The sequence below is a fragment of the Notamacropus eugenii genome, chromosome 3, assembly GCF_028372415.1.
Source record: "Notamacropus eugenii isolate mMacEug1 chromosome 3, mMacEug1.pri_v2, whole genome shotgun sequence".
Taxonomy (NCBI): domain Eukaryota; kingdom Metazoa; phylum Chordata; class Mammalia; order Diprotodontia; family Macropodidae; genus Notamacropus; species Notamacropus eugenii.
The window spans coordinates 107,937,617-107,965,084 of record NC_092874.1 but is presented as its reverse complement, the minus strand read 5'-3'; the positions used below and the strand labels follow the sequence as shown (position 1 = coordinate 107,965,084).

The 27,468-nt window shown below is 38.9% G+C and overlaps 1 protein-coding gene across 1 annotated transcript in view; it reads left to right on the top strand.

Annotated features, from left to right (window-relative positions):
* The window catches only part of TMEM178B (transmembrane protein 178B), a 423,711-nt gene that overhangs the window by 98,772 nt on the left and 297,471 nt on the right, over positions 1–27,468 (top strand). Inside the window, exon 2 of the mRNA XM_072650302.1 lies at positions 10,372–10,485. Coding sequence (XP_072506403.1) covers positions 10,372–10,485 — 114 coding nt within the window. The remainder of the gene's footprint in view (positions 1–10,371; positions 10,486–27,468) is intronic.

Below are 27,468 nucleotides of genomic sequence, written 5' to 3'. Positions count from 1 at the left end.
AGATCCCACAGTACCATGTGGCATAGAAATGATAGTTGGTAAAAGTAACATTTGGGATTCAAAACCAGATTTCCCAACTCCAAGTCCAGTGCCACTTCCTGTATACCACGATGTCTCCAAGAGGGATATATGATCTTGTTGCAAATTTCAACTACATGGCATCTACATGTGAACTTATTTGGAGATGGGGAAAGTCAATTTCAATCAAATGGCTAATTGTTTTGAAAACTCTTTTTCAAAACAATTACCAGTTTGAAAAATAACAGGCTGTGTGATGATATTCAGCTTTCCCCCCTCAAAATTGGATTATACATAGACACAGAAAATTACATGATGCCCACTTAAATAGTGTTTCATTTGGACATGGTTTTCATCAACTTCCTACTCTGAGGAAGCTTGCTGAACTGTAGCTGTTGTTGTCACTGTCCTACTCCTGGAAATCATATTTGTAAACATCTGTGGTGTGGGCTGTCAGTAGGTTTCAGGATTTGAGGGTTGATAGGGAGCTGGGAGGTTACAAGCTTTAAAATGGAGTCTATTGCTGCCTGACTGGTAGTCTTAGTTATTATGTAGCCTCACTCTATTGTTTATATTATTATTATTATAGGAGTGGCTAATGTTTATGGAGTACTCTTGCTCAGGAATGAATTTTACTTCAGTATTGAAGAAGTCACAGGTTATAGAAACCAAGGTAGACTTATCATCCTGGCAAAGGATGAAAGAGGCTGGTTTAGGTCCCTCAGTACTGGCATGCTTCTGTATAATAAGACATGGTGACCCTGAGTATATTAATTTACATGGTGAATAACAGCGTGATATATTGAATGGAGAACTGGCCTCAGAGCCAAGAAGACTTAGATTCACACTCTGTCTCTGACACATACTGTTTGTATGACTTTGGTAAATCATTTAACCTCCCAGTGCTCTAGGTAACTGTCTTTACACATGGGTAGGGGGAGCAGATTACTTAAAAAGCAAAGGATGGTTAGAAAATAAGGTATCAACTGGTCAGGTTCTCTGGACTCTTACGGGAATTGGGAGCTCTGCTGGGGTCATGGTCCCTACCTGGGCTCCAGAGACAATGAGGCACTCTCTCTCCCTGACCAGTAAAGTCTGGTAGGTTTCTGTATCATTCTTATCTAGGCATAACAGAACCAAGTATTGGGAGAAGGGGTAGAGAAGCCCAGTGATAGCCTTGGTGCTGATTCATGCTACTAAGGGGAGAAAACGTTCCTGAGGAGCTGAAAGCTAGTTGCTATTAGTAGAAGAGGAGAGTAGAAGAGACTTCTGTAGTAGAAGAGTCTGAGTTATTACGGCATGTCTTACTCTGAAGAGGTAAATCAGCTTCTCTCTTAGGGGTTTTTGAACTTCCCTGGGCTTCTTTGTTTAACAGGTTAGGGAGACTACTGTATTCTTTATGACAGCTCTCTAAAACTGTAAGTTATAGAGAAGGTGCTGATGTATAATGATGGGAGTTTCCTCATCCAGGAGTTCCCTATATCTGTGAAATCACAGTCACCTCCTGTCCTTAGTTTTATCATTCATTTATTCACTAAGTATTTGTTGAGTACCACTATGTTCAAGTCAATTTGTTAGATGCTATGGGTAATACAAAGCTAAATAAAATGTGGTCCTTGCTTTCAAAGTGTTCAGTTTAGTAAGGGATGAAGCAGATAGTATATGGAACAAAGAAACCACTTTCCTAACTGGCAGAATGCTTTGTATCCTTACTGGGAGGGCACCTCAATGCCAAAAGAGAATCATAAGAAGAGGTTGTTCTGCTTCTCTTAAGGCTAATTCCTCTATCTGTGCCATTGATCTCATTACCTCTCAACTCTTTTATGACCTTGCTCTGGCAATCAATCCTCGATGTCCTATCTGTCTTCACTCTTTCCTTCAACCATGGACCTCTCACCTACCTATGAGCATTCTTACATCTACCCAATCCCTTTAAAAGGTTTTTTCTTAACGCTTGTATCCCATACAGCCATATCTCACACATTTCTTTCCCTTTCTTCTCAACTTTAAAAAAGTTGTCATCACCTAATAGATAGATAATCAGGTATGTGCTGGAGCCAGCTCCTGAGCCCATTGTTAAATTTTCGTTGTGATCATTTTCATCTTGGAAATCAGCCAACACTATAAACACTATATATATAAAAATCAGTACCTGATTTATTTTTTTGTTGACTCTCTGGACTTGAGAAAGTGCTGAGGAGAATGTTTATAATGCAGAACAAAATTAAATATGAGTCATAGGTACATTTTTTTGGAGTGCTGTTTATTAAACATCCACCAACTTGCCACTGTTAAGATAACCCACACCTATGTAGAATTTTAGAGGTTACAAAGTGATTTTCCTGATGCCCTCACTTCCTCACTACCACAATGCAAATTGTCTTCTTCCCTTATTAGACTACTGAAGTGTCTCCCTCAAAGGTCATGGACTTTTCTCCAGTCTTAATTCTCTCTCCTTGACCTCTCTAAAGTATTTGACATTGCTGATAACCCGATCCTTTCTTCTCTGTTGACTTCAAAGATACTTACTCTTGTTTTTCCTCTTGCCTCTCTTACTGTTCTTTCCACCTCCACTCCACCCCACCCCCTACACCCAATCCATCCTTTGGATTACTTCCAGAATGACCTTACTTACAATAAGTTTAGTGAGAAGGTTAAGACTAATTATAATGCTAGTCATATCACTACTCTACTAAAAAATCTTCAGCAGCAAACTACTCACTATTTTGACAGATATTGTCCAAGGATTTTTTGATAGGTACTGCTGCCAATCATAACGATCAGCATGCTGAGATTTGGAAAAAACCAATTTATTATATACTCGGAGCATAGTCTCAGTATACACAAAAATCAGCAAGCCCATAGCAACAGTTTTCAGCAACCTTATGTGAATTTTAGTTACACAGGCAAGATGAAATTTTACCAAAGGTGGAAGGTGAAGGTTATGATTTACACATCAAAGAACAGATTGCAAAAAGGGAAGATCTAATCTAGGTAAAATAGTAAACTAGTTACTACACACCAAGAATATAGAAAAATTTGCAAACTAACCTAAAACTAAAGTTGACATCTCGCTTGATTTTGCAGACCGTAGTTAGTTCTGCAACTTGCTCATCTTTAGTAAATGGTGGTAAGAGAGTTGTCGGATATTTTCTCACCATACCTTCAAGTTAAGTTCAAACTCTTTGGCTTGGCATTTAAACCCTCCATAACCTGATGTCACTCTACTTTTTCTTGTTTCATATTATTTCCTTTTATAAGCTTTTATAAGCTCTGTATTATTGACAAACTTTTCCCCCAGCCATGTGCTGTGCTTTCCTGCCTCCCTACCTTTGTTTGCACTGTTTCTTCTGCCTGGAATGTCCCCCATCCCCTTATTTTCCCAAGTATTTTTATTTCCTAAATAACTCAGATGCCACCATGAAGATCCTCTTATTCAACTACTGTTAGCAACAATCTTTCTCCTGAGCTATGTGGCACAGTGGATAGAACACCAGGCTTGGAGTCAGGAAGACCTGAGTTAAAGTCTGACTTCAGACACTAACTGGTGACCCTAGGCAAGTCACTTAAACTCTGTCTGCCCCAGTCTTCCCAAATCTAAAATGAGTATAATAATGGCATTTACCTGACAGGGTTGTCATGAGGGTCAAATGATATAATTTTTGTAAAGTACTTAGCACGTAGTAGGCCCTTAACAAATATTTGTTTTCCTTCCCCCTTTCTCCCTTCCTCCCTCTCTTCCTTCTTTCTTTCCTTCATCTCTTCCTTCCTCCCCTCTTTCCATCCTCCCTTTCTCCCTTCAGTCTACATTCATGTAGAGTACAAAAGAATGAAACTATTTGGAACCAGAGTACGTAGTAACAAATGCTTATCGAATGAATGGAAAAGGATCAGAAAAATGAAAAGAGAAAGACAGTTGTCTTCCTCACCTTTAAGTTTAATTAATGTCCTTTGGCAGTAAGTAGTATAGAAAGAACACACTGAGGATAGAAGATGGTTTCCCAAGATAAATTATATGATAAAGACTGTTATTAAGGATTTCTAAATTATACGCAAACAAGGCTTTTGACAGATCCTTCCTGTGAATAAATTGAATAATTTTTGGTATCATAAAAACATTTTATTGACCATTCCTTGGTCTTCTGTAGACTAAATTGCTCCAATTACATTAGGCTACCCTCAATGATCTTTAAAAAATTCTTTTTGAATAATTTTTGCGGTGCCCTTGTTGATCCTCTTTCAAATTTCCTCAAACCTTTTATAGAAATATGGTCAAGCTCAATAACTAACTAGGGAATTTATAACTCAAATGGGATGAATGATTGATTATGGAGTTGCTGTGCTGATAATATCCTGAAATGACTCCAGAAATGTGTTGAATAGTAAATACTTTGAAGGGTATTTACACCATATAACATTTGGAGAACTTTCCTATATGCTCATTTTTCTTCTAACTCAGAGCAGGCTGTTGGTTAAATTATAAAGTTACTAGTTTGTCTTGGATGCCCCAGGATGGTACAGCAAAAGTATAGGCTAGAAACTTGGTTTTAACCCTTATTCTCTCACTGTACTAACCTTGTGTGGCCTTGATCAAGTTGCTTTTTAATCTCTCTGGGACTCAGTTTCCTCATGTATGAATGAGGTTATTAGACTAGATGATTTGTATGTGTCCTTCTTTCTCTAGTTGTCTATGATTCTATTACTACTTTCCCCATCCTCTTTCTCTACCTCCTAGTCTCCTGACTTTCATATCTCTCTTTCCCCAACCTAGTGCTCTCTCTCATTCTGACCCTAGATTTGTTCAATTTCAGAGCCTCATCACCTCTCCTGTGAATTATTTCCGTAACTTTATAATTGGTCTCCCCACCTCACCTTTCCTCAATCTATCCTTTGCTCAAAAGTAATTGTCCTAAAATAATTGTCAAAGTAATTGTCCTAAAGTATAGGTCCAACTATGTCACCCCATTACTCACTAAACTCTAGTGACTCCCTCCCTCTTACTTCCAGGATCAAATATAAAACCCTCTGTTTGGCATTGAAAGACCTTGACAATCTGGCACCTTCTTACCTTTCCAATATTGTTACACTCCCCCGCCCCTGTCCCCATACTATGATCCATCCACACTGGTCATCGTTCATGCTTGGGATAATTTGCCCCATCCACCCCTGCTTTAGTTTCCCTGCCTTCCTTCTAGACTCAGCTTATAGCCTACCTTCTGTTGATTGCTTTTCCCGGGTAGCCTTTTGCCATTTCTTCCCTCTAGTGCCTTCCCTCTGAGATAATCTTCCATTTACCTGTATATAACTTGTATGTACGTGGTTTTTAAAGTGTTGTTTCCCTCATTAAAATGTGAATTTCTTGAGGGCAGGTACAGTGTTTTTGCTTTTAGATGCTGCTTATGCATCCCCCTCAAAATAATCTAGTATCTATTCTGTATGTCTCTATAATACCAACAAGGAACTGGAAGTTTCTTGAGGCTAGTGACTGTTTTTCATTTTTCTTTGTATGTCCAGTGACTAACAGCTTCTGGTATGGTAAGCATTCAAAAAAATATATTAAGGGAGAGAAGGAGAACTGAAATAGTTCCCCCTACCATGACTCCCTGTTCTTTTTCCATTTCAGACTTTTGATAGCAGAGATGGTTATAGCAGAGGGTTATGAGTGCTAGTGGACGAAAAGCAGGGAAGGTAGGAGTGGAGCTCATTATCAAGAAATTAGTAGAAAAAGAGAAGAAGAAAAAAGGGAAGAAAAATAACAGTGACATATAAGATGGTCAGTGCTTGTTTGGTAGGAAGAACATTGGATTTGGAGTCAGTGCTTTTGAATTCTGACTCTGTCTCTATCTGTGTGACCTTGGCAAAAACACTTCACCTCATTGGGCCTTAGTTTCCTCATGCGTAAAGTGATGAAGTTGAACTAAATAACCTCTAAGGACCCTACCAGCCTTAAATCTTATGAATCTATAAAAATAATATGAAGGACATTTTAAGGCCACTGCCATTTCTTTAGAAAGCAGGGAGTAAGGGCAGGAATTAAATTCTTTCCAAGAAGAATTGTAGAGCTGCTTGCCTCATCTTAAGCTCTCTCCCCACCCCTCCCCCAATCTGGCCAATGTGATGTTTTGAAATTTTATTGATTTTGAGTTTAGCCTTATTCATGTTTGGCAGCATAGCATAGCAGAGTGTTGGCCATAAGGCCAACAAGACCTGAGTCCATGGGCTGCCTTTGATAAAGACTGATTGTGGGACTCTGTATATGTCACTTAACTTCTCAGTGCCTCATGCACTCTCTAAGACATTAAGTTACAGAGAAGTACTCATTTACATTGGTAATGGAAGTTCCTCACTCCATGGCTTTCAAAACAATGAAATCTTAGGTCAAGTTCTATTCCTCTTCTGCTTACTCAATTAGGAATGTAGCTAGATCAGGGTATATTCCAGATAAGGACACAGATTTGAAGATTGGTCTGAAGGTGGTACTTGTTTTGTTCCCTTGGCACTGTTTCTTTGTGGGGTATCTTGTTTTGGGTTAGAAACTTGCATTCTGGGCACACGTTTGGTACCCAGATGGTGCCTACACATACAAAAGCCCAGCACACTGACAAGACCTACAGCTACATGGATAAATATTTTGCTTTCTATTCTGGGTAATATTTGAGTTTTTCTAATTTAATTGCTGTCAAAGGCAGAATGATTGCAGTTCTAAGCCAAGTAAATAATGAGGACCCTCCAATGTTGCTACTGTCACTGCTTCAGGAAATGCTCACTGGCTGCCTACCAGGAATGCATTTTGATTGGTCCCTTTCTTGGGTTGAGTCTCAGGTGGTGTTTTCTGATCTGTACTGAACTTTTCCTAGTCAAGTGAACTGACTATAGCCAACTCATAACTTGCATCAACTTAATGCAAGTTGATGGAACCTTTTAGCATAATGTAATTTCCCTTGACCATGTCCATTTTTACTGTTGCCTTGTCGAAGGCCATGATTACTGCTGTTTTTTTCTTTTTTAGACTGAGATGAGACATGATAAATTCTTCTGTAAGCTTTCATTTTAACTCTGTATGCATTTTTATCTTTTAAGTGTGTTTTTGTATGTGACAAATCTTTGCATTTTACCTTCTAAAATTTCCTGTCACCCTCCTCATTTTCATAGGTGAATTTATTCCATTCATATTCATGGTTAGGATAATTAAGTTTGTTCTTCCCTTCCTCAAATCCTGTTACGATATTTTTTCTTCTTCACTTAAAAAAAAAGAAAGAAACTAGCAGTTCATGTCTGCAGTTTATACTGCTTAGAACAAAAATCTGTTGCAATCTCCTCTCTATCCCTGTTTCTTTCAGCCTATCCAGGTCCAAGTCATGGGGCTTCTTCCTTTTAACATTTCTTTTGTAATCAGCCCTCTGTAATGGTAATTTGGTTAGAGTCAAATATCTCCTAAGCTTTTCTTCACCACTCAGATGCCTAGTTACCCCCTCCCCCCATCTCAGTCTAGTCTCCTGCTTACTTCTACTACTATATTTTTTTCAGTCTTTCCTTGGTTGACCCAGAAAGGGTGATCTTCACAGCATTGCCCACTCTTTCCCTCTCCTTCTTTAGAGTAATTCCATTTTGAACATCCCAATAACCCTTAAATAAGATTAGAATACAAAAGGATAATAGGCTTTGATTAAAACTATCTCATGTGCTCTTTATATTGTTTTTTTACTTTCCACCAATGTTTCTTGTATTGAATTTTTGAGTTCTATCTCTATTTTTCCTCTTGCTCTGCTAAGGTTTTCTAATCTAAGACCTTGTTTCTCCTTTTTCACCCTAATTTAACCTCTTATGTCTTCTTTCAATTGTTTCATGAGGTCTTCTGACCATTGTTGGGGTGTTTGTAGCATTTTATTCTCTTTTCCAGTGTTCTAGTTGTGTGTGTGTGTGTGTGTGTGTTTTGTTTTTTTTTTTACCGAATTATTCCCTTCATCTGGAGATTTCTCCTGGTTTTCCTGGTTTTCTCTTACTCCATAATAGTTCTTCATTATATTGGGAGCTATTCTTTGTTTACTCCCTTAGGCTCTCTATTTTGATATTGTCCCATATTTTTCCTTGGAGTGCTTTATTTCTCCCCCTTTCTTCTAGTTGTAGTTCTGCTAGTTTATTTTGTATATTTCTATATTTTTTGACGTTCTCCTCCTCTCCCATTGGGCCTTTGAGAGGCTCCCTTGAAAATAGATATGATGTTCTTCAGGATTAAAATGCTGCTGAAAATAATGGAGTTAGAATAATCTAGACTTGAACATATCACATATTATTATGTAAAGGAAGAACTGTGGAACAACAGTTTGGAGGATTAAAGGAATCTTAGAGGTCAACTTGTATAATATTACCTTCACCACCATATCTCATCAGAGCCAGATGCATACAGCCTAGGACAGGGGTGGGGAACCTGTGGCCTCAGGGTCTTGTGTGCTTCTCTAGTTCCTAAAATGTGGCTTGTTGACTGAATCCAAACTTCACAGAAGAAATCCCCTTAATAAAAAGTTCCCCACCCCTGACTTAGGACCCTGAACCCAAGAGCCTTGACAGAACAGTATCCCCAAAATCACCAGATCTGATTCTGGTTCAGTCATCATCCAAACAAGCAACTCCTGTGGTGAAGAGACCAGTCATGCCCACCAGCTCCCAATCAATTGCTACTTACAGGGCAGGCAAGCTAGCCCAGCTGAAGTAGCAGGGCATCCTGTTGGGGAGATAGGAGGCAGTGCACTCTAAGCATGTCAAACCAGCATCTTGACCACCATTTTTCCTCTTAGACTCTAATGGAGACATCCTAGTACCCTTAACTCCAAAAACCTATGGAATAGCAATATTTCTAGACCAGGGTCTGTCTATAGGCGTCATTCTGAGAAGCTACCATTCCTCCTATCATGACTCCCTGTTCTGCCATTTCAAACTTGCTGTGGAGGTATCATGGTTTCGTCTTTGTTTTGTTTTGTTTTTCCCCTTTGTAGGACCATGGTGTACCAGAAAGAATTTCTATCTGGTCATTTGATTTCCAATTAAGATAAATTCCTCAAATATATTGCATATAATTAAGCCGGTCAGATTTCACACCAACTATGGTCTTCTAAATTACACAGGAAATGTTTCAAGAACTTTGTCATTTAGTAGCTGTGTGACTATGGGCAAGTCATCTCATTTCTGTGATCCTCAGTTTCCTCATCTATAAAATAGAATCAATAATACTGAGCCTACCTACCTCACAGGATTATTGTGAGGAAAAAAACTCTTTGCAAACTGTAGTGCTTTATGTAAGTAAACTTTTTTGATTGTTACTATTTTTACTGAATAGTGTCAGTTACCCAGTGGGTAACATTTGGTTCTTGACTGGCTATTGGACATTTTTCCAGTGATGATTTACAATGAGGTTTCACTTCTATGAGCATTGCCTAAATAACTGAAAATCACCAGTTTCCAAGTTCTGCCCCACTGCAGGTAAAACAGGTGTCATCATGATTCAATCAGGTACCATGAGTGATAAATTGAAAATAAGTGGGTGCAAAATAGATTACTATCAGAATCCATTCAGGTATAAAATTGAACACTGAAACCCCTCACCTTTAAAAAATATTCCCTTTCCTTCTTCAGGATGTCTTGTCATTGTTAAGACCCCGCAGATAAACTGTCAATGGAAATACCCGAAACATTCAGAAAGCAAGGATAAGAGCATATCATTCTTTACTTTTCACTAGAACTTTGTCAGATGTTTTTCTGAAGGGCTTAGGAAGGAAAAGGTGTATTCATGTTTTGAAATTCTTGTTACTGTTCTTTTAAAGTAAGACTTGTAAAAGTGTAATTTGGTGAGTTAAAGAAAAATTCAGATTCTAGAATATTTTAGAAATTTTATTATTTGGGGAAAGTGTGTACCTGCTGTCATCAGAAGAGGTCTAACTGGGTCTGCTTTAATAAATAAGTCAGAAAGGTTTATAATTAGCACGTCATTTAATATAAATAAGTGCTTTCCAACCATTTAAAAAACAATTGATTTTAAAAATAAACAGTATTTCACCTCCCCCAATTATTTATACTATTTACTTATACATTTTTTTCATAAATGGCATAAAACTACCTAATGGTGAATTATTGGCATCTGAGTTAATGAGGTCATGCACTGGTTATACTCTGGAGTTCTTTTTTCTTATTCTGCTTGCTACTATAAAGATAAAGCTTCTTTCTTCTGTAGCTTGGTAAATCTTATTAGTTCCTATTTGGAAATGAGATCTTTGTCCTGTGGTAATAAAAGTGATGATCATAGTCTTCCACTGTGACTGCTGGACTATTAACATTTGGGTTCTCACTTCTCTCTGCCAGGAGAAATTGAGCGATGCATCTATATCAAGTACCACTATTCCTCAGCAACCATCCCCAGGAACCTCACCTACAACCTCACCAAGACCATCCGCCAGGATGAGTGGCACGCCCTGCGTAAGTACAACCTCTTTCTTCTCATTAGTGCAGTGATAACAAGGTGAAGCCAATAGTGGTCTGTGACAGAGCTCAGATATTCACCAGCAGCTAGATCTGAACTGGTGGATCTGTTCCCTTGGGTGATTCCTCAAAATACCAGAAGGAGTAGAGTTGAAGAGTGCTTATTCAAAGGACCAATCACATTTTTCTATCAGGTGATGTGCCTTGTCCTTCTCAGTGCTGAGATCTTTCCGTTGCTTTGTCTACTTGGGTCAGGATGTCTTTGAGATTTGAGGAAGTTACTTTTCAAAAGAGATGTGAATGTTTTAGATGCCTTATCCTGCTGGCCAACTGTGTTGACCTGTATGAATCCTACTTCAGTTACGTTACTCTAGCAATTCTCCAAGTTGCTTAGGAAATTATTATAGCAACACCGTAGTTTCCATTTGATAAATATGAAGAGTAGGATTGATTGGATGGGTCTTATGGAGGTGCCTGAATCTTGATAGGATCACCACAGTTGAGCTTGGTCTGTAGATCCAGAGACTGAATTTCAGTAGTTCTCTTGAAGGAAGGTAATTAGGCTCTGGAGTATTGACTCACAATAATAACATTCAGATAAGAGTGGTTAGTAAGGCAAAAAAAACCATTTATACAGTCATCCTGGAGATAAATGTTTGCTATTCAGTCATCTTAGTTGTTTCTGACTCTTTGCTACCCTGTTTTCTTGGAAAAGATTTTGGAGTGGTGTGCCATTTCCTTTTTTTAGCTCATTTTACAAATATTGTTCAATTTACAAATTTAACGCGTTTTACAAACAGGGTTGAATGACTTGCCCAGGGGCATATAGCTAGTAAGTGTCTGTCTGAGGCTTGATTTGAACTCAGGAAGACCAGTCTTCCAGTTTCCAGGCCCACTGATCTATCCATTGTGCCAACTAGCTTCCCCTTCTCCCCCCAAACACCCCTCCCCATTAATACCTGCTCCTTAAACATTATTCATGTTCACTGGCCAAACCACCCCTTTCTTGGCACCTGGAAAGACTGCCCAATAATCAGATTACTGGTAACATTGAATTGAGGCAAAAGGAAAGTTTGATACCCTTAAGAGATATTTTAATCAGCCTGTGCTAGCGGCACAGTAAGACTTTTATTCTCCTCTGTCCTGGTATTCTTGACATATTGGAACCAATTTTCCTCTCTGATGGTGAGGATACTTTCTCCCCAAGCAATTGCTGGAAGCACACTAACAGATTCTTACCTGTCTCCACGTCTGTTTTCTATTCACTGTAAGTCCACACCCTTCCTCCGGCCACTGTTATTTTCATGTGTCATTGGATAACCATTCAAACATATTTTCACAAAACACTGAAATTTTCATGTTTACAATTCAGTGTGCATTTCATATAGCCAAAGGGCTCCATAATATTTTATTAGCTTTTAAAACAATCATTCGTTCCTGGCCTGACTTCCTGGCCCTCAGTCAAAAGGCTTTTAGTATGTGCTAGGCACTATGCTAATTGTTGGGGATACAAACAGAAACAAAAAGATAGTCCTGGCCCTCAGGCAACTTAAATTTTAATGGAGAAAGACTACATGGAAAAGGAAACTGAAAGAGATATCCACAAAGCTGGCAGGGCATGGTCGAGAAAGTGTGTGGCATGGAGACAAATGAGATATGGTTGACTGGGGTATCCTCCTTAAATAGAGCTTCTGGGAGGAATCATCCAGTCAGACACAGAGATCAAAGGGGCAGAGAGTACTTCCAAAATGTGAATTCCAGAGTTAGAGGGAAGTTTCAGGACAAAGAGCTGGAACATGGTAGAGGAAATTCAGAGTGCAACTGGAGAGGAAGGAGAATCTTTGTCCCAATGTCTCTTATCATCTCTAAATGGACTTCATTCCCTTGACTTTCCCCCATTAATCTCTTTCTCACTTTTTGGCTTTTAGCCCTCTGTCCATGAACCATACTTAAAGGGGGAGGACAACCCAAAAGATGCTGTACTTGGCACCAAGAGGCAAGGTTAAATTAATTATCCATTGGTCTCAGAAAATCCTGCAACAAGATCTTCCCTTGGTGATTGCTGACTATCTAGTAATCTGCATGATGCAATATTTGATGGACAATTTACTCTGTCTTGCGGGATATATTCAAGGGGCAATACTCTAGAGCCCTTTTACAGTCTTTACTATTCATAGAGAGATATAACAGGCATGTGACTGGTTCTTGGTGACTATAATCTTCTCAGAATTACATGTCTTTTCCTTGAGATTCTCCTTAATTCTTGGCTCAGCTCCCCCCATCCCTTAAAACCCATATATTAAAAATGGAATAAAATAGAGAAAATATGGCAATATTAAGCAGCAGTAGACATAGGTGACCTAAAGTTCAACAGACACAATCCCTTCCTTGGGTCTTGGCTTTCCTCGAGTCTCCATATTGATTCTGTTTTATGGGAATGATGATAGTTAACATTTATATAGAACTTACTATATGGCAGGCACTATTCTAAGTGCTTTACGACCTTGGGAAGTGAGTGCCATTAATATCCCCACTTTAATAGATAAGGAAATTGAGGCAAACAGAAATGAGTGACTTACCCGGGGTCACACAGTTAGTAGGTGTCTGAGAAAGAATTTGAACTCAGGTCTTCCTGACACCGGGGCCATGTCTCAATCCACTGCTCCACAATCATCTCCTCTTCACAAATCAACCAGTATCTCAACATAGAGAGATTAGAGAGGACTGGATCAGCTGCTCATGACTTAGCCGTTAAGATCACCAGGGGCAGACACTGGAGTACTTACATTTCAGATGGTCACAGGACCCTCGACTTGCCCATTCACTGACTCTTCTTCCTGTGCTGGATGCCCTGGTTCAGCAGGACAAGGATTTAGTTCATTTTGGCTGTTCCAGTACCTCAAAGATATAGGATAGATGACTACCTTTGCTCCCTACATCTGGGGAAGGGGCCACAACTTGGGCATCCATGGCCACAGACGTTAGTCCCCATTTCATCCCTTTTGTTAGTTATTACCTATTTATCGTATACAGAGCCTGCTTTGTATGTATTTCTTTGCATTAGATGGAAAGCTCCTTGGGGTCAGGGACTATCTGTTTTTGCCTCTTTTTGTAACCCCAGCTCTTAGCACAGTGCCTAGCACGTAGGAAGCACTTGATAAATATTTAACGATTGATTCTTAGTATTATTTTACTAATCCTATGTTTTACATAGTATATGTTTAGAGCCCAAGTTTCTATGCGCACTAAACACCCCAGGAAGAAAAGGCAAATGAGGTACCATAACAGCTTTCTTTGCTCATAGAAAACGGGGATGTAGAGTAAGCTTCTTCAAGCTAATTCTCAAGGAAGAGAAATGCGTCTTTAGGGTGGTTATAGTGATACGAAGAGAAACCCAAGATTGGCACTTTGGCATTCTTTTATGACCCCGTCATAGTGTTGGGGCATGTAGAGTAGAGTTTTAAATCTGTGATTAGCCTCAGAAATGCTTATAGACATAGAGACAAAATTCTTGTTTGGGGAGAAATTGTCTATAAAAAATCAGTGGAGTTAAATTGTTGTCTATTAACTATAGTACAATGGAGTTTGGTGGAAGGATTTAAGATCTGGAAAAGAATGTTCAAAGGGCAGCTGTGGCTAGAGTGCTGGGCTTAGAATTAGGAAGACTCATCTTCATGAGTTCAAATCTGGCCTTAGACACTTATTAGCTGTGTCACTCTGAGCAAGTCACTTAATCCTGTTTGCCTCAGTTTGTCTTCTGTAAAATGAGCTGAAGAAGGAAATGACAAACCGCTTCAGTGTCTTTACCAAGAAAATCTCTCCAAAATGGAGTCACAGAGTCAGATACAACTGAAATGACTGAACAACCACAATAATGATCATGATAGCTAGCACGCTCTCTTGACTAATTTTAGGACTCATTTTAGGGTTAATTCTGAGTATGGTTACCATGTTTTCCAAACTAAACATCAGAACTAGAAAAAAAATACTTTTTTTCCATTTTTTGGATATGCAAATGGATTGATATGGAAAATCTCATAAAATAAAAAAAATTAAATCCCAGTTAGTTGTACATTGAAGGCATGGCCTTTTCTGAAGAAAAAAACTGTGGGCCTTCTGCTAGAAATATCTCAGTCATTCAGTCATTTTCACTACTGTGCTGCCTGCTGCTACCACCAATGACAAATGGATCACATGCATCTATATGGCACACATAAGTTATAAATGTGCATATTAGGAGCCAGTCTGCACATGTTTTCATGTGTAATCACTGTTTCTCCAGCCTGTGATTACCCACCATTTGTAGCTCTCAATCTTTGATGATGTGTAGGTTTTGTTGTTGTTGTACTTGCTGACATGATTCATTCAGTTACTATTATTTCAGTCACTGAAATATTGGTATTTCTGGGCTATGCTAATAGTGTTTAAGGTCATTAAGATGGCATTTTAAACTATAACTGGTTCAGGAAATCCAGGCCATCAGATCACCATAGTTCTGATGAGTACAAAGCAAGATGGGAGGATGGGAATCTGAGAGAGAAGTCATTTGCTTGCCTGTCCATGGCTTGGAGGAATGTGGCATGGAACGATGACTTGAAGGCCTGGGAATACTTCCCAGTTAGAAGGAGAAAGAATTATTTCTGTGCTTAGTAAGCTCACAGACATACTTCAAAGCAAACCAAGTAGAACTGTTTTAGCTGTTCAGACTATAGATACTGGGGATAATAATTCAATTATATTACCACCTTATAGAATCAGTGGGAAGGTTTTAGGTGACATCAGGAAAGAGGAGGTGGCAGAGATATTATAACTGGGAGTTAACCTACCTTTTGTAAGTGTTCCCAAGCCTGGATGATACAATTAGATTCTGTGTTGATTTTGAAAATTAAATTCCATATCTAAAGCCTGATATATAGCCTGTGTTCAGAATTGATGTCTTGGATCTGCTGGGAACTGCATCAAGCATTTTGGCTATTGATTTATGAAAAGTTATAGTTTTGAATGATTTACCTTTTGAATTGTTTTACCTTTTGAACTGATGAATTCACCTCCTTTTTAATGTTTTACCTTTTGAACTGATGAATTCACTTCCTTTTCCCACCAAAGTTGGTTAATGGATTGTTAGGTGAGCTGGGACTGGGAGTATTTGCCATTGTCTATTCAGATGACATAGCTTTATTTAGCCAAGGTGTAGGTGAACATCTGGAAGATCTCAAGTTGGTACTGAGCGTAGTTCTTAGAGGAAAATATAGTAAATGCTAATTTGGAATTCCGAAAGTCAGATATTTAAGACTATGATAGTAAATGCATGTATGCCTTTATAGGTTAAAGTAGTCACTGAATGGACTGAAAAAATACTATCACTAACAAACAAGATTAAGGGAGTGTTCATCAACTGGACAATGACCGAACAAGTTATGGCATGTGAATGTGTGATGGAATACTATTGTACTGTAAGAAGCGAGGGAGGATAAGGTTTCAGAGAAACCTTGGAAGATTTGTTTAAATTGATACTGAGTCAGGAGAGCAGAAGCAGGAGAACAATGTATATATAATGACAAATAACTTAGAAAGATTAAGAACTCTGATCGATGCCAGTGAAGAACTCATGATGCATATTGCCTGCCTTTTAATAGAGAGGTGTTGGATTCAGAGTGCAAATTGAGATATTTATTTTTTTTGGAAATGGTTAATATGGGAATTTGTTTTGTTTGACTGTTAATAACAGGGATTTTATTTTTCTTTGTTTCTCAATATGGGAGAAGGTTGATTGGAAGAGAGAGAAAGCATATTTTTGTTGATTGAAGAACATTTAATTTTTTTTTTAAAAAGGGATAGCATAACACTACAGTCTTCTTTGTTTGAGTCACACCACTGCTTGATTTAACGTAGAACATTACATCTGGACACTGGAATGCCAAAAAGCTTTGGAAAAGTTGAAATAGTGTCTTATTTCTTTGCTAGTTTTGAGGGTTCTGACTGAGCCAGGGATCATTAAGTCCCACGGACGAAGGCCTCCAGGAACAAGTTGCAAAGATGGTTAAAGAAGCCTTAGAGCATACACATGATCATTCTGTACTCTGTTGAATTAGAGAGAGAATCTTCTTTAATATATGCTCTTAACAGGTAGTGTTGACTTGGAAGAAGGATGAGAAAGTATGAATTCTCGATCCACATCTTTGAATGCCAGTGAGTGTATATTATTCCATGAACTTCTGTTAAGATAAAGGGGCAGCTGGGTGGCATGGGACCTGGAGTCAGTAGGACCTAAGTTCAATTCTTCTCTTAGATACTTATAAGCTGTGTGACCCTGAGCAAGTCACCTCCCCTCTGTCTGTCTCACTGTCCTCATCTATAAAATGGGAGTAATAATAGCAACTATGTTACTATTATTGTAAGAAAAGATAAGGTATTTGTAAAATGTAAAATCATAAACACTATATAAACGTTTTCATGATAATGATAACTCCACTGTATAAGAAGAGAGGGGATAGGCATGGAAGAGTTGTTACATATCAAAAATTTTGATTTTTAAGTTAAAAAAAACATTTAAAATTAAAAAAGCCCTAACACAAAAATGAGTCAGGCCCTGCCCTGAAACAGCTTATACTCTGCTAGTAGACATAACATTGGTTGAAGAGTGGTGACCAGGAAGGCAGCTCCCATCTAGGCAGTCCTAGGGATTGTGAGGAAAGCCACATGGCAGTGGATTAAAACACCCTTTTCAGTAACCATGAAAATATTGATTTAATTACTGTTCACAGAGCTAGTAGTGGAAAGGTAGGAGTGGGAGGGGGGAAGGCATGTAGAATGGGGAGCAACACATGCTTGATAACAGGAAAGATGGCCAAATGCTGGCTCAGCCATGACATCTTGTTTTTGTCATTTATCTTCCAATCCTAGGTAGTTCTACCCCAGTGGGGATTTATTTGCTTCTTCCTCTCCTTGGGAATTTACATTTCATGGGTCATCACTCCTGGTAGGGAAAGAGGGGTTGTAGCAAAACCAAATGGCAAGACACCCTTGTTGGAGAGGTCCTCATGGTGTCCTAGTGGGTGGCTAGATGAGATTTAATCCTTGTTAAATTCCTGATTGGAAGTCTGCACATCCCAAATCTAGACTCAAAAAACCTATGGAGCTGTGTGTGGGCTAGGATGCCAAAGCTCCCCTTTCTCCCCAAATCTTTTTTGACTGGCATGCAAATGAATTGGGTCAAGTACACAAGGGCAAAGAAGCACCCAGAGCTGTAGGCCTTCATGCCTGTTCCACGTTCCTTTCTTTCTTATGTTTAACTACTAGCAACAAAATTATTGGTTTTTTTGTTGCACATTCCATATAAACAAACTCCACCAGTCTTCCCATATACATAGGATTTGATCAGATTTTTCATGATCTTAGAAAGTAGTCTGGACTTGCAATGACATTTCTTTAAAATAAATTTTATTTTAATTTTTTTGTTTTCATATCACCTATTTTACCCTACCGCTTTACCTCCTTTGCCATAGTCTTCTCTTATAATAAAGTATTCATGACTTCAAATCTGGCCTGATACTCACTAACTGTGTGACCCTGGGCAAGTCACTTAACCCTGTTTGCCTCAGTTTCTTCATCTGTAAAATGAGCTGGAGAAGGAAATGGCAAACTACTCCAGTATTTCTGCCGAGAAAACTCTAAATGGAGTCATGAAGCATTGGACATTACTGAAAAATGACTTAACAACAAGAGTGTGTGGGGGAAGCAGTTCAGTAAAACTAACCAACCTGTTGAAAAAGTCTGACATTATATTCAGTGTTCCACACCCATAATACCTCTCCTCTGCAAAAACCCAAGGATGGGTGTCTTATCGTATCTCTTCTTTGGGGCCAACTTTAGTGAAATTTTGTTTTCTTGCTCTGGGTCTTTCCATTCACATTGTTGTCATCATTGTGTATATTGTTTTCGGGGTTTTGCTTCATTCCCTTTGCATGAAGTCATGTCTTTCCATGTATTTTCTGCATTTGTCCTATCTGTTACCTCTTACACCATCCTATTCATGTACCACAATTTGTTTAGCCATTCCTCAATTAATGGATATCTTGCTACTATAAAAAGTGCTTTGAATCCTACTACCCCATCTCTTCCCACAATGAAATATTTCTTCCCACACTCTAGTTGGAGTCTGTAGCCTGATTTAGATATTCCCCTTCGGTCTTCCTCAAGCCAAGTTTGGACAACCTATGATCTGGATGCAGTCACTGAGGGCTCCTGGGGCCTGGCTGTCCAGCTACTGTCACACGCTCAATAAATACTGCATGCATGACTGAATAAATGTAATAAAATCTAAATAGTAATACAAAGGATTTCTCGATCTAGCTTATACCTAAATGGATCTGACAAAGCAGCTTAGTACAGTGCAGGAAAGCACTGGTGTTGGAGCAAGAGGAACTGAGTTTGAATCTGGGCTTTGCTACTTAGGACCCTTGCAATCTAGTATGACCTTGATCAGATTACTTAATCTTTCTGGGAGCCAGATCTATCAATCAACAAACATTTGCTTACTGGTATGACTAGGTTGCAGATACTGTATTTGTTTCTGGACACAGAAAGACAAAAATGAAATGGGGCCTGCCCTTCAGGACCCTCAATTCTTTTGGGATAGAAAATAATCTATATTAGCAACTTATCTTCTGGGAGTTTGTTAAATGACAGACACCACTCAGCAATACCTCGGCTAACTGGTTCATAGAGTTACAGAATGTCTGAGTTACCGTAGAAATCATTTAGTCCATTCCTTTCATTTGGACCAGGTCGGACATTTATATCTTTATTTTACAGATGAGGAAACATGGACTTGGAGAAATGAAGTGATTTGTTAAAGGTCATGTAACTAGTCAGAGACAGGGCTAGAATTAGAAGTAGATGTGGTATAGTAGAAAAATCCTTGGATTTAGGGATCAGAAGACATTGCTTTGCCATGTTCTAGCTTTATCAACGTAAGCAAGTTTTTAAATGATCAGAGCCTTAATTTTTTATCTATAAAATGAGACTAATGATAACTATCATGCATCTCTTAACTGGGTTATTGGGAGACTCATTCAATTAGAAAATGGATGTGAAGGTGCTTTGTAAGCTGTGAAGCATGATACCTGTAAGTTATTGAAAGATGGCTCTGGATCTGAAGTCAGAAGACCTTGATTCAAACACTCTGCTGCAACTTAATAGTTATCTGTCTTTGGTGAAGTCACTAAGCCCTTTTCACTTATAGAGTGGGAAATAAAAATACTGGTGCTACCTACTTCATAGAGTTGAGAAGATGAAATAAATTTTGTAAAAGATTTCTAATCAAAAAGTACTTTAATAGAAGCTTAAGGCATTAGTGGAGAGAGAACCTTCTTCAGAGCAAAGATAGGCTGAGGGACAAATCCTTCCTCTGACATGCTAGCCTGTGACCCTGGGTGAGGCACTTAACCCCCTTGGTGCTCTAGTCAGCTTTAAAGCCTTAAATGGCAGAGAAGGTGTCAGCTTGAATTTAGAGGTGGTTTCTTCTCCTGGGAGTTCCCATAACATTGAGATGTCAAATTCAGTCCTTATCTTCGTCCTTATTAATAGAAATAGTTCAGATAATAGCCAGTTATGCTAAGAATAGAGTTGTTCCCTCACAAGTGAGCCAGACATCAAAGCATTCTCCTCTTCAGATTTCAAATGAATCCCCAGCCCCACAGTGCTAGTGAGTAGGCAGGGCATATGGGAGCTGTCCAGCTGTGCTTTGGCCCCTCATCTTACCGGTCCCTTTCCTTTCCTCATGCCTTTGTACTCACTGTGCATCCTAGTTAGAATAGTTTCTCCTGCACATTTTTATCTGCCTGTTGAAATTCTTCATTTCCTTTAAGGCTCGGCTCTTGGAAAATATCTCTAAGTTTACCCTGATCTTCAATTACAAGTGTTCCCTCCCTCCTTAATTTCTTGTGCTTCTTTCCTCTACAATTTATCATTTATCATTATCATTTATCATTATTTATTATTTATCATTGCTCATGTAATTGTTTATTTGGGTGCACATTCTAATTTCTTACTTCATAAGACTTTAAGCTTCTTGAGAGAAGGTATTGTGTCTTGTTTCAGCTGGTACTACCGAATACCAGCACCTAGCATGATCCTCTTGATATAGTAAAGGCTTAATCAATATTTGTTCAATTGAATTAGACATTGGCCAGAACTGTTGAGATTTTCTGGGGAGAAGAACCTAGAGAAATGGAGCTGATGGTCTTGGTTTTGAACATTGATTTTCTCATTCTGTTTGACATTTCCAAGATGGAGGTTTCTATGCATTGCCTATAGTGGTGAGAGTCAGGGAACTGGGACTTCCTTTTCTGTAGCCAGATACTCTCTGCTACTTCTCTTCTAAGGCGGGGCTGGAAGTCAAGAATACTGGAGATTTTAAAGCCTCTTTCTGTCAGGGGCTGAGAGTTCAACTAATTACACTGAATGGGCATATGGCTCCTATCCAGCTGGTAGGGGAGGAGAAAAGAAAGAGAGAGAGAGAATTTCCTGTCTCACATCATCATAGTCATAGCTCCTCTCTTTGTTCTACCTCTTCCCACCTCCCCCATCCCTCACCCCCATATACTTCCCCTCCTTTTCCTTCGACCAGTGAACCTGTTACTTTAAAAAACTCTGAGTCCAGAACTTGGACTGAGTTGTAAAGAAGTTCTTTTTTCTGACATAAAGGGCACAAAAGGTAAAGCCTAGAGGATTTCTGCTTAGAGTAAGGTGGGCTTAACTCTGTGTCAGTGGGGTTAAGGAACCTAGTGGTCAAAGATGTGGCCTAAAGGCAAGTGGCCATAAAAGAGATGGGTGTTTCTTTGCTGCTTCTGTGCCCTGTGTCTGGATTACTCATGCCTTCACTTGTGAAAAGTCTACCCATCCTTCCTTTAAAAGTCATCTTGGCTATTGCCCCTTCCATGAAGCCCTTTCTTGGTCACTGCAATAGGAATAACTTTTAGTCTTTTGTGCATCATATTATGTAGCCTTTTCTTTCTGTGTTCTGAAACATTTGTTATACATTATTTTGGGTTTGAGTTATTTGTGTAGGTGTCACATTCTCCTGTTACAGCTTGGGCTCTACATGGATCCTTTTGGACGTTTGGTGAAGTCAATGGTTCTCAGAATCATGTTTATAAATAATTGAAGGAAATGACATTTCATTTAGAAGGTAGCAGAAATAAAGATGTATTTTTTTCCCCATCAAAGATTCTGGAACCTTCTGAAACTTATCCACAGATCCCTAGGTGTCAATGGGCCCCAGGTTAAGAACCCTTGTACCAGGCTGTGAACTTCAGAACACCTAGGGATTTGATCAATCAATCAATCAACCATCCATCCAAGAAGTATTTATTAAGTGCTTACTATGTGCTATGAAGCTTGGGATACAGAAAGGAGTGAAATGGTCCAGCTTATCTTCTACTGACTGTGTCTTATCTAAGCTTTCTATGTCCCCTAGCATGACACTGTGCATACAATAGGTGCTAAATAATTTTTTCCCTCTTTGAATGGGAGAGAAGGGCAGGATAAGCCTCAAAGTTCTCTTGAAAAGGGAATTCAGAGACAGAAACACACACACTCACACACACACATTGAAGCTAGGACCCAATGAGAAACCAATGGCATTTATTTGTACAGACACTTTGTCAAGACACTAGGAAGTAAAAAGTTAGGCCTTTCCTAATGCATGCAGCCTAACAATGGGTCAACAGGAGAGAAGAAAAAAAAAGATTGAAAATTTAAAATGGGGTTTCTGAAATTTGGTAAAATGTTTAGAAGAATCCTGGGCTAAAAAACATTTCAAAGAATAGAAAGCATGGAAAGGTTTGGGATGAAAACACTGATAATATTAATGATCACATTTTTCATATCTGCTATGGTACACCTTGGAGGGTGACTGTATTTATTTTCTCTTTAATGATTCATTCTTTGTGAAGTATATCAGTACAGTTATCTCCCTGTAGCAGATTGGGAAACCAAGCCAGGGAGAAAGGGGCTAACCTTGTGGGCTCTGTGGGGGGGCCCAAGGGAAGGAGTGAGACTCTAGGTCTGCACACAAATGGGTTCCAGCCCTCTCACTCAGAAACACTCTAATTCTCCTGTTGTTTTCTCCTGATGTTATGTAAAACTACCTAAAGAGGAAAACATCTTAGGCATTAGGAAGCTAGGTCTCCTGCAAAGTCAGTCACTTTCTTTCTCCCACTATTCTAACCCAGTCTTAAGTACTGTCTCTTGTGTGCAGAAATATCATCAATTTGGGTGATCATGAGTAGGAAATCATCCCTGAAATTTGGAAAATCTGTAGGCATGCAAATAGCACAATGGACGCTAGTCTGCCATGTGCTCTCCCACCTACTAAAATCTCAACATTTTAAGAACTGCATCCTTCTCCTCCCCAATCTACTCTCAATGAAAAGAGACAACTCTTCAGGCATACCACTGGGCTTCTCATATCCAGTTGTTTAGTGTGGGGAATTGTGTCTAGCTGCTAAAGAAGTCAGAAACTCAGTGCAGAGTAGTTTTTAATCTCCCCATAAATCTTTGTTTTCCTGAACAGGGGTTTTATTTCCTTTCTATTAGAAAATTTTTTTTTAATTTCAGTGATGACTTGAGAGACATGTAATATGCAGTAGAAAGAGTACTGACTGGGGAGTCAAAGTGCTTGGATCCAATTCCTACCATTGATGATGACCTCCACCTGTATGACCTTAAGCAAAGGATTTTTTTGTCCCAGGGTTTCAGTTTCTTCAGCTGTAAAAAAAAGAGGATTGGATTATCTTTCCTCTGAGGTTCCTTCTATATGAGCCTATGAAATAGATAAGCTTAAATCAATCCTCTTGTTTCTGCTTTTGTATCTTACACTAAGTTGGCCTAAAGTGACCAGATATCAGAGGAGTCAGTGACAGACATGGAAGAGGCCAGTATAAGTCTAATGGATCTTGAGTCTGTGATAGATGGAAGGGAGGATCTACTCACTTATTCACTATCTTGGAAAGTTATCATTGATGAATTAGCAGTACCTAGCATAGGAAAAGTAGGTAAAGTCAAGAGAAGGGAGGACTAATTAGGAGAGGTAGACAGAAATAGCCAAGAAGCTATAAAAGTGACATCATGGATTTGGTTCAGCAAGTAAATAGATTTCTTTCTGAGCATGCCATAGTCCTTTCATGTTTTCAACCTCCTTCTCCTTCCCTAAGCATTATTGTCTGACCATCAATGACACTCAAATCCAGACTTTGGTTCTATTGGCTTCTCTGAAGACCTTTTTTCCCTATGTAAAAGCTATTTTTGAGGAGGGAGAGGTAGAACTGGGCCATTTAGATACATCTTCCAAGGGTTGGTCATTACAGCTTCTTAAGTACTACTACTCATTCTGTGAGTCCTAGCATAGGGGTATCCATGCTGGGATAGCTACATAGGTAGGAGTCACCCCACCTCTGCTTCATCCTAGTTGTCCCTCCTCATGTACCTCACATAAATTTAGCTCTAAGGATCTGTATTAAGATATCTATCCTTTCCTTCTCCATGGAATTGGTCCTGAGAACACACATGTGGACATTCTTTGTCTCATTCACTGCAGACATGGAATTAATGATTCTAAGGGTCTATAAGAAATACTCAGAAAATTTTCATCCCTCATTTTCACCTTCAGGATTCTCTTCCAATACTACACTCACTCAAATGACCCATGCTTACTCTTTCCTTCCTTCCTTCTGTCTGTCCTTCCTTCTTTCTACCCTTCTTTCATTTTCCTTTTTCTCTTTTCTTCTTCCTTCTCTTTTCTATTTTTTCTTTCCTTCTTTCTATTCTCTCTTATACCTTCCTTTGTTTTGTTCATTCGGTACCTTCATGCTTTGTCACAGATGCATTTAGAATCTGGATCTTGCTGTCATACTAAACCACAATAATCATTATTAAGAGAACATTTTGAAAGGATAAGAAAAAATTTTCAATAGAAGGAATGTAAGCTATCAGCGACAATATGAAAATATGCTTCAGATCACTAAAAACAAAAGCATGCAGAATAAAACCCTAAGGTTTTACTTCATATCCATCAAACTAACAGAGATGATAAATATGCCTGGCACCTAGTAAGTGCTTAATACATGCTTGTTGATTGATTGACAAAAGATGGAAATAGTCCAAGTCAGATGGTGTGTAGGAAGAAAGAAATATTATTGTATTGTTAGAAGAACTGTGAATTGGTCCAAAGATTTTGGGAAAATGACTTGGAATTATGCAAGAAAGGGGACTAAAATGTTAATAAACTTTAATCCAGTGATCCAGTTAACTAGTTATATGCTGTAGGAAAGTCAAACCTGAAGAAAGACCCCATATATAGTAAAATATTTATACAGCACTCTTTGTCATATCAAAAAACTGGAAAGATAATGAATGCCTATCTTTTCAGTCAGTGGTTGAATAGACCTTGGTATTTGATGTAACAGAATATTATTTTGCCATAAAAAGTCATAAATATGAGTAGCTCAGAGGAACCTACGTAGAACAGAACGAGGAGAACAATGCAGGCAATGATAGCAGTAATGTACATCAAGACAACAGTAAAAGGTATCCAGTGTCAGATTAATTGTAATGACCAATCTTGGATCCCAAAGGACAGATGATAAAATAGTCTCCTGCCTTTCTTAGTATTGAAATGGTGTGTGAGTGTGTGTGTGGGGGAATGAGTATAGAATGTTACATATCCTTTCAGAATTGGGTACTGTTTCTGTCAGTTTTGCTTAACTGTTTTTCTCTGACACAAGGAGGGTAGGGGGGTTAATACATAAAGAAATGACTATGGTGTGAAAAATAAGAGGCACCAATAAAGCTATTTTTGTTTAAAAAAAAAAAAAAGAACCCATTTTAGCACTTTTTTATAGCCTAAGGTAATTAGCAATTGCAGACAGCTGCGGGAATGCTGCATCTTCCCCAAACAGCTGTCTACCTTCCCCTGGGATTCTCAACTTTAACAGAACAAAGGGAGAGGGGTAGGGAAGGAAAGAGAAGGGGAAAGGCAAACTGAAGGAAGGGAGAGGAGGACAAATTGCACTAGCAAGAGACGTTTTGAGAAACATGTCAGGAGAGATGAATGCAAATTAAGGACCACTCTGATCAAAGCAGAATGACTAGTCACCTTAAACTTGGCAAATTAAAAAAAAATCCTCTCTTCTCCCTTACCTCTTCTACTTCCCTCTCTACGCTGCCCTCCTGACTCTCAGGACTTCTCCTATCACAAGGATGGGAATGTTACTTGGTGCTAGGCTATGGAGCAGGCTGTATACCAGGTCACATTAATGGGTGATGATGTTGCCATGGAGATGGAATCCTATGATCCTTTTCCCTCCCTTCCTTTTTCTTTCTTTACCTTTTTCTTTTTCTCTTTTTGGTTAGGTCAGCAATAGGAGCAGGGACCACTTTTTATATAGGAGCTTACTATTAAGTTTGAAATTTTCCTGTGCCCCCCCTTGCCCTCCCCTGCATTACCTAGTGTGAAGCAGATTTGGACAAATGTGCTGGGATTCTCATTGTGTGTGTGTGTGTGTGTGTGTGTGTGTGTGGTGTGTGTGTGTGTATGGGGGATAATGGTTCCCCATCTGCTGATATGTAGAAACTGTGTTTATCTAGAATCTCTGTGCCTTTCCAAGGGGAAAGGGAAGGGAAAAGGGCAAGAAGGAACAGAGTTTGTAAGCCACAATGCCAGATAACTAAGGGTGGGATATAGTTGGGAGCAGTAATATGCCTGTGTGTCTTATAGCTTTTATATGGAAACCTTTTTGTACTTCAGGGATACATGGCTTCCTGGCTGTGGTCTCCTTCTCTACTAATTCAGGATACAATCCTACTTAGTACATGGTCTTTGAGAATTTCTGGGACTGAAAAATTCATCACACTGAGGCTAACCTGGTGACTCTTATCAAATTTTTCTAGGCTAGACCTCATATACATTTTGTTGCTGGGCTTATGTTTAACCACTCCTGTTTGGCAAGACTGTAAGAAGTTTCTTCTTCCTTACAAGAACACAGGGTCACCTCCATGCCACAAAAAGGCATTGGAGGGTGTCTCTGCTAGGAAATTTTAGGGTCTCTTAACATTTCTCCTCAATAGCAACGTGGCCTTACCCAAGTAAGGCAATCCATTAGGGTCCTTCAAAACTAACCATGCTATTTACCATATTGAAATAATCTTTCAACAGAAAGGCAAACATTAGAGGATCATAGATATTTAAAGCTAGAAGGGACCTTAGAGATTAGCTTTATCTAGTCCAATCCTATTATTTTACAAATGAGGAAACTGAGATGTACAAAGGTTAAGTGATTTGTTCAAAGTTAGACAAGTTGGGGTCTAGAGGAGAAAAGAATCAACTGTCTGTCCAAATATTAGCTGATTTCAGCTTTTCAAAAAAAAAGTTGCTACCTGTATTACCCTTCTTGGATGCCTCTGAAATGGAACCTTAACTTAGAGGAATGCCTAATATGGGAATTTCAAGTGCTGGAGCAGGTGGTTTAAAATCATATCCTATAGGCTGTTTATGTGTGAGGTCACCCTTGGATAGGGGTCAAGGAACTGATGGGTAAGGGCAGAGGTTCTCAAACTTATTTCATCTATCACCCCCTTTAAAAAATTACTTAGTGCTCCCTAAAACTGATTTTCTTTAGCTCTTTATCTATTTTTTGAAATTTGTGTCATTTCAAAAAAATATTTTTCAAGATGATGCATCTTAAATTTAACAATTTTTGTAAATTTTGGGGGCGTTTCCTGCATTGAAATTTTGATGACATAATATTGCATCATGTAACTGTATAGTGTCATAGTGTAAACAAGTCATTACAGGCAAATATTCCTTCCAAGCATGCTGGACTTCCTGACAATGCATGGTATGCTCCTCTGCCAACACTTCCTTGTTAAAACCTGTTGGTGGACTTGATCGCTGCTCAGTTATATTGCATTTTGTGGGTG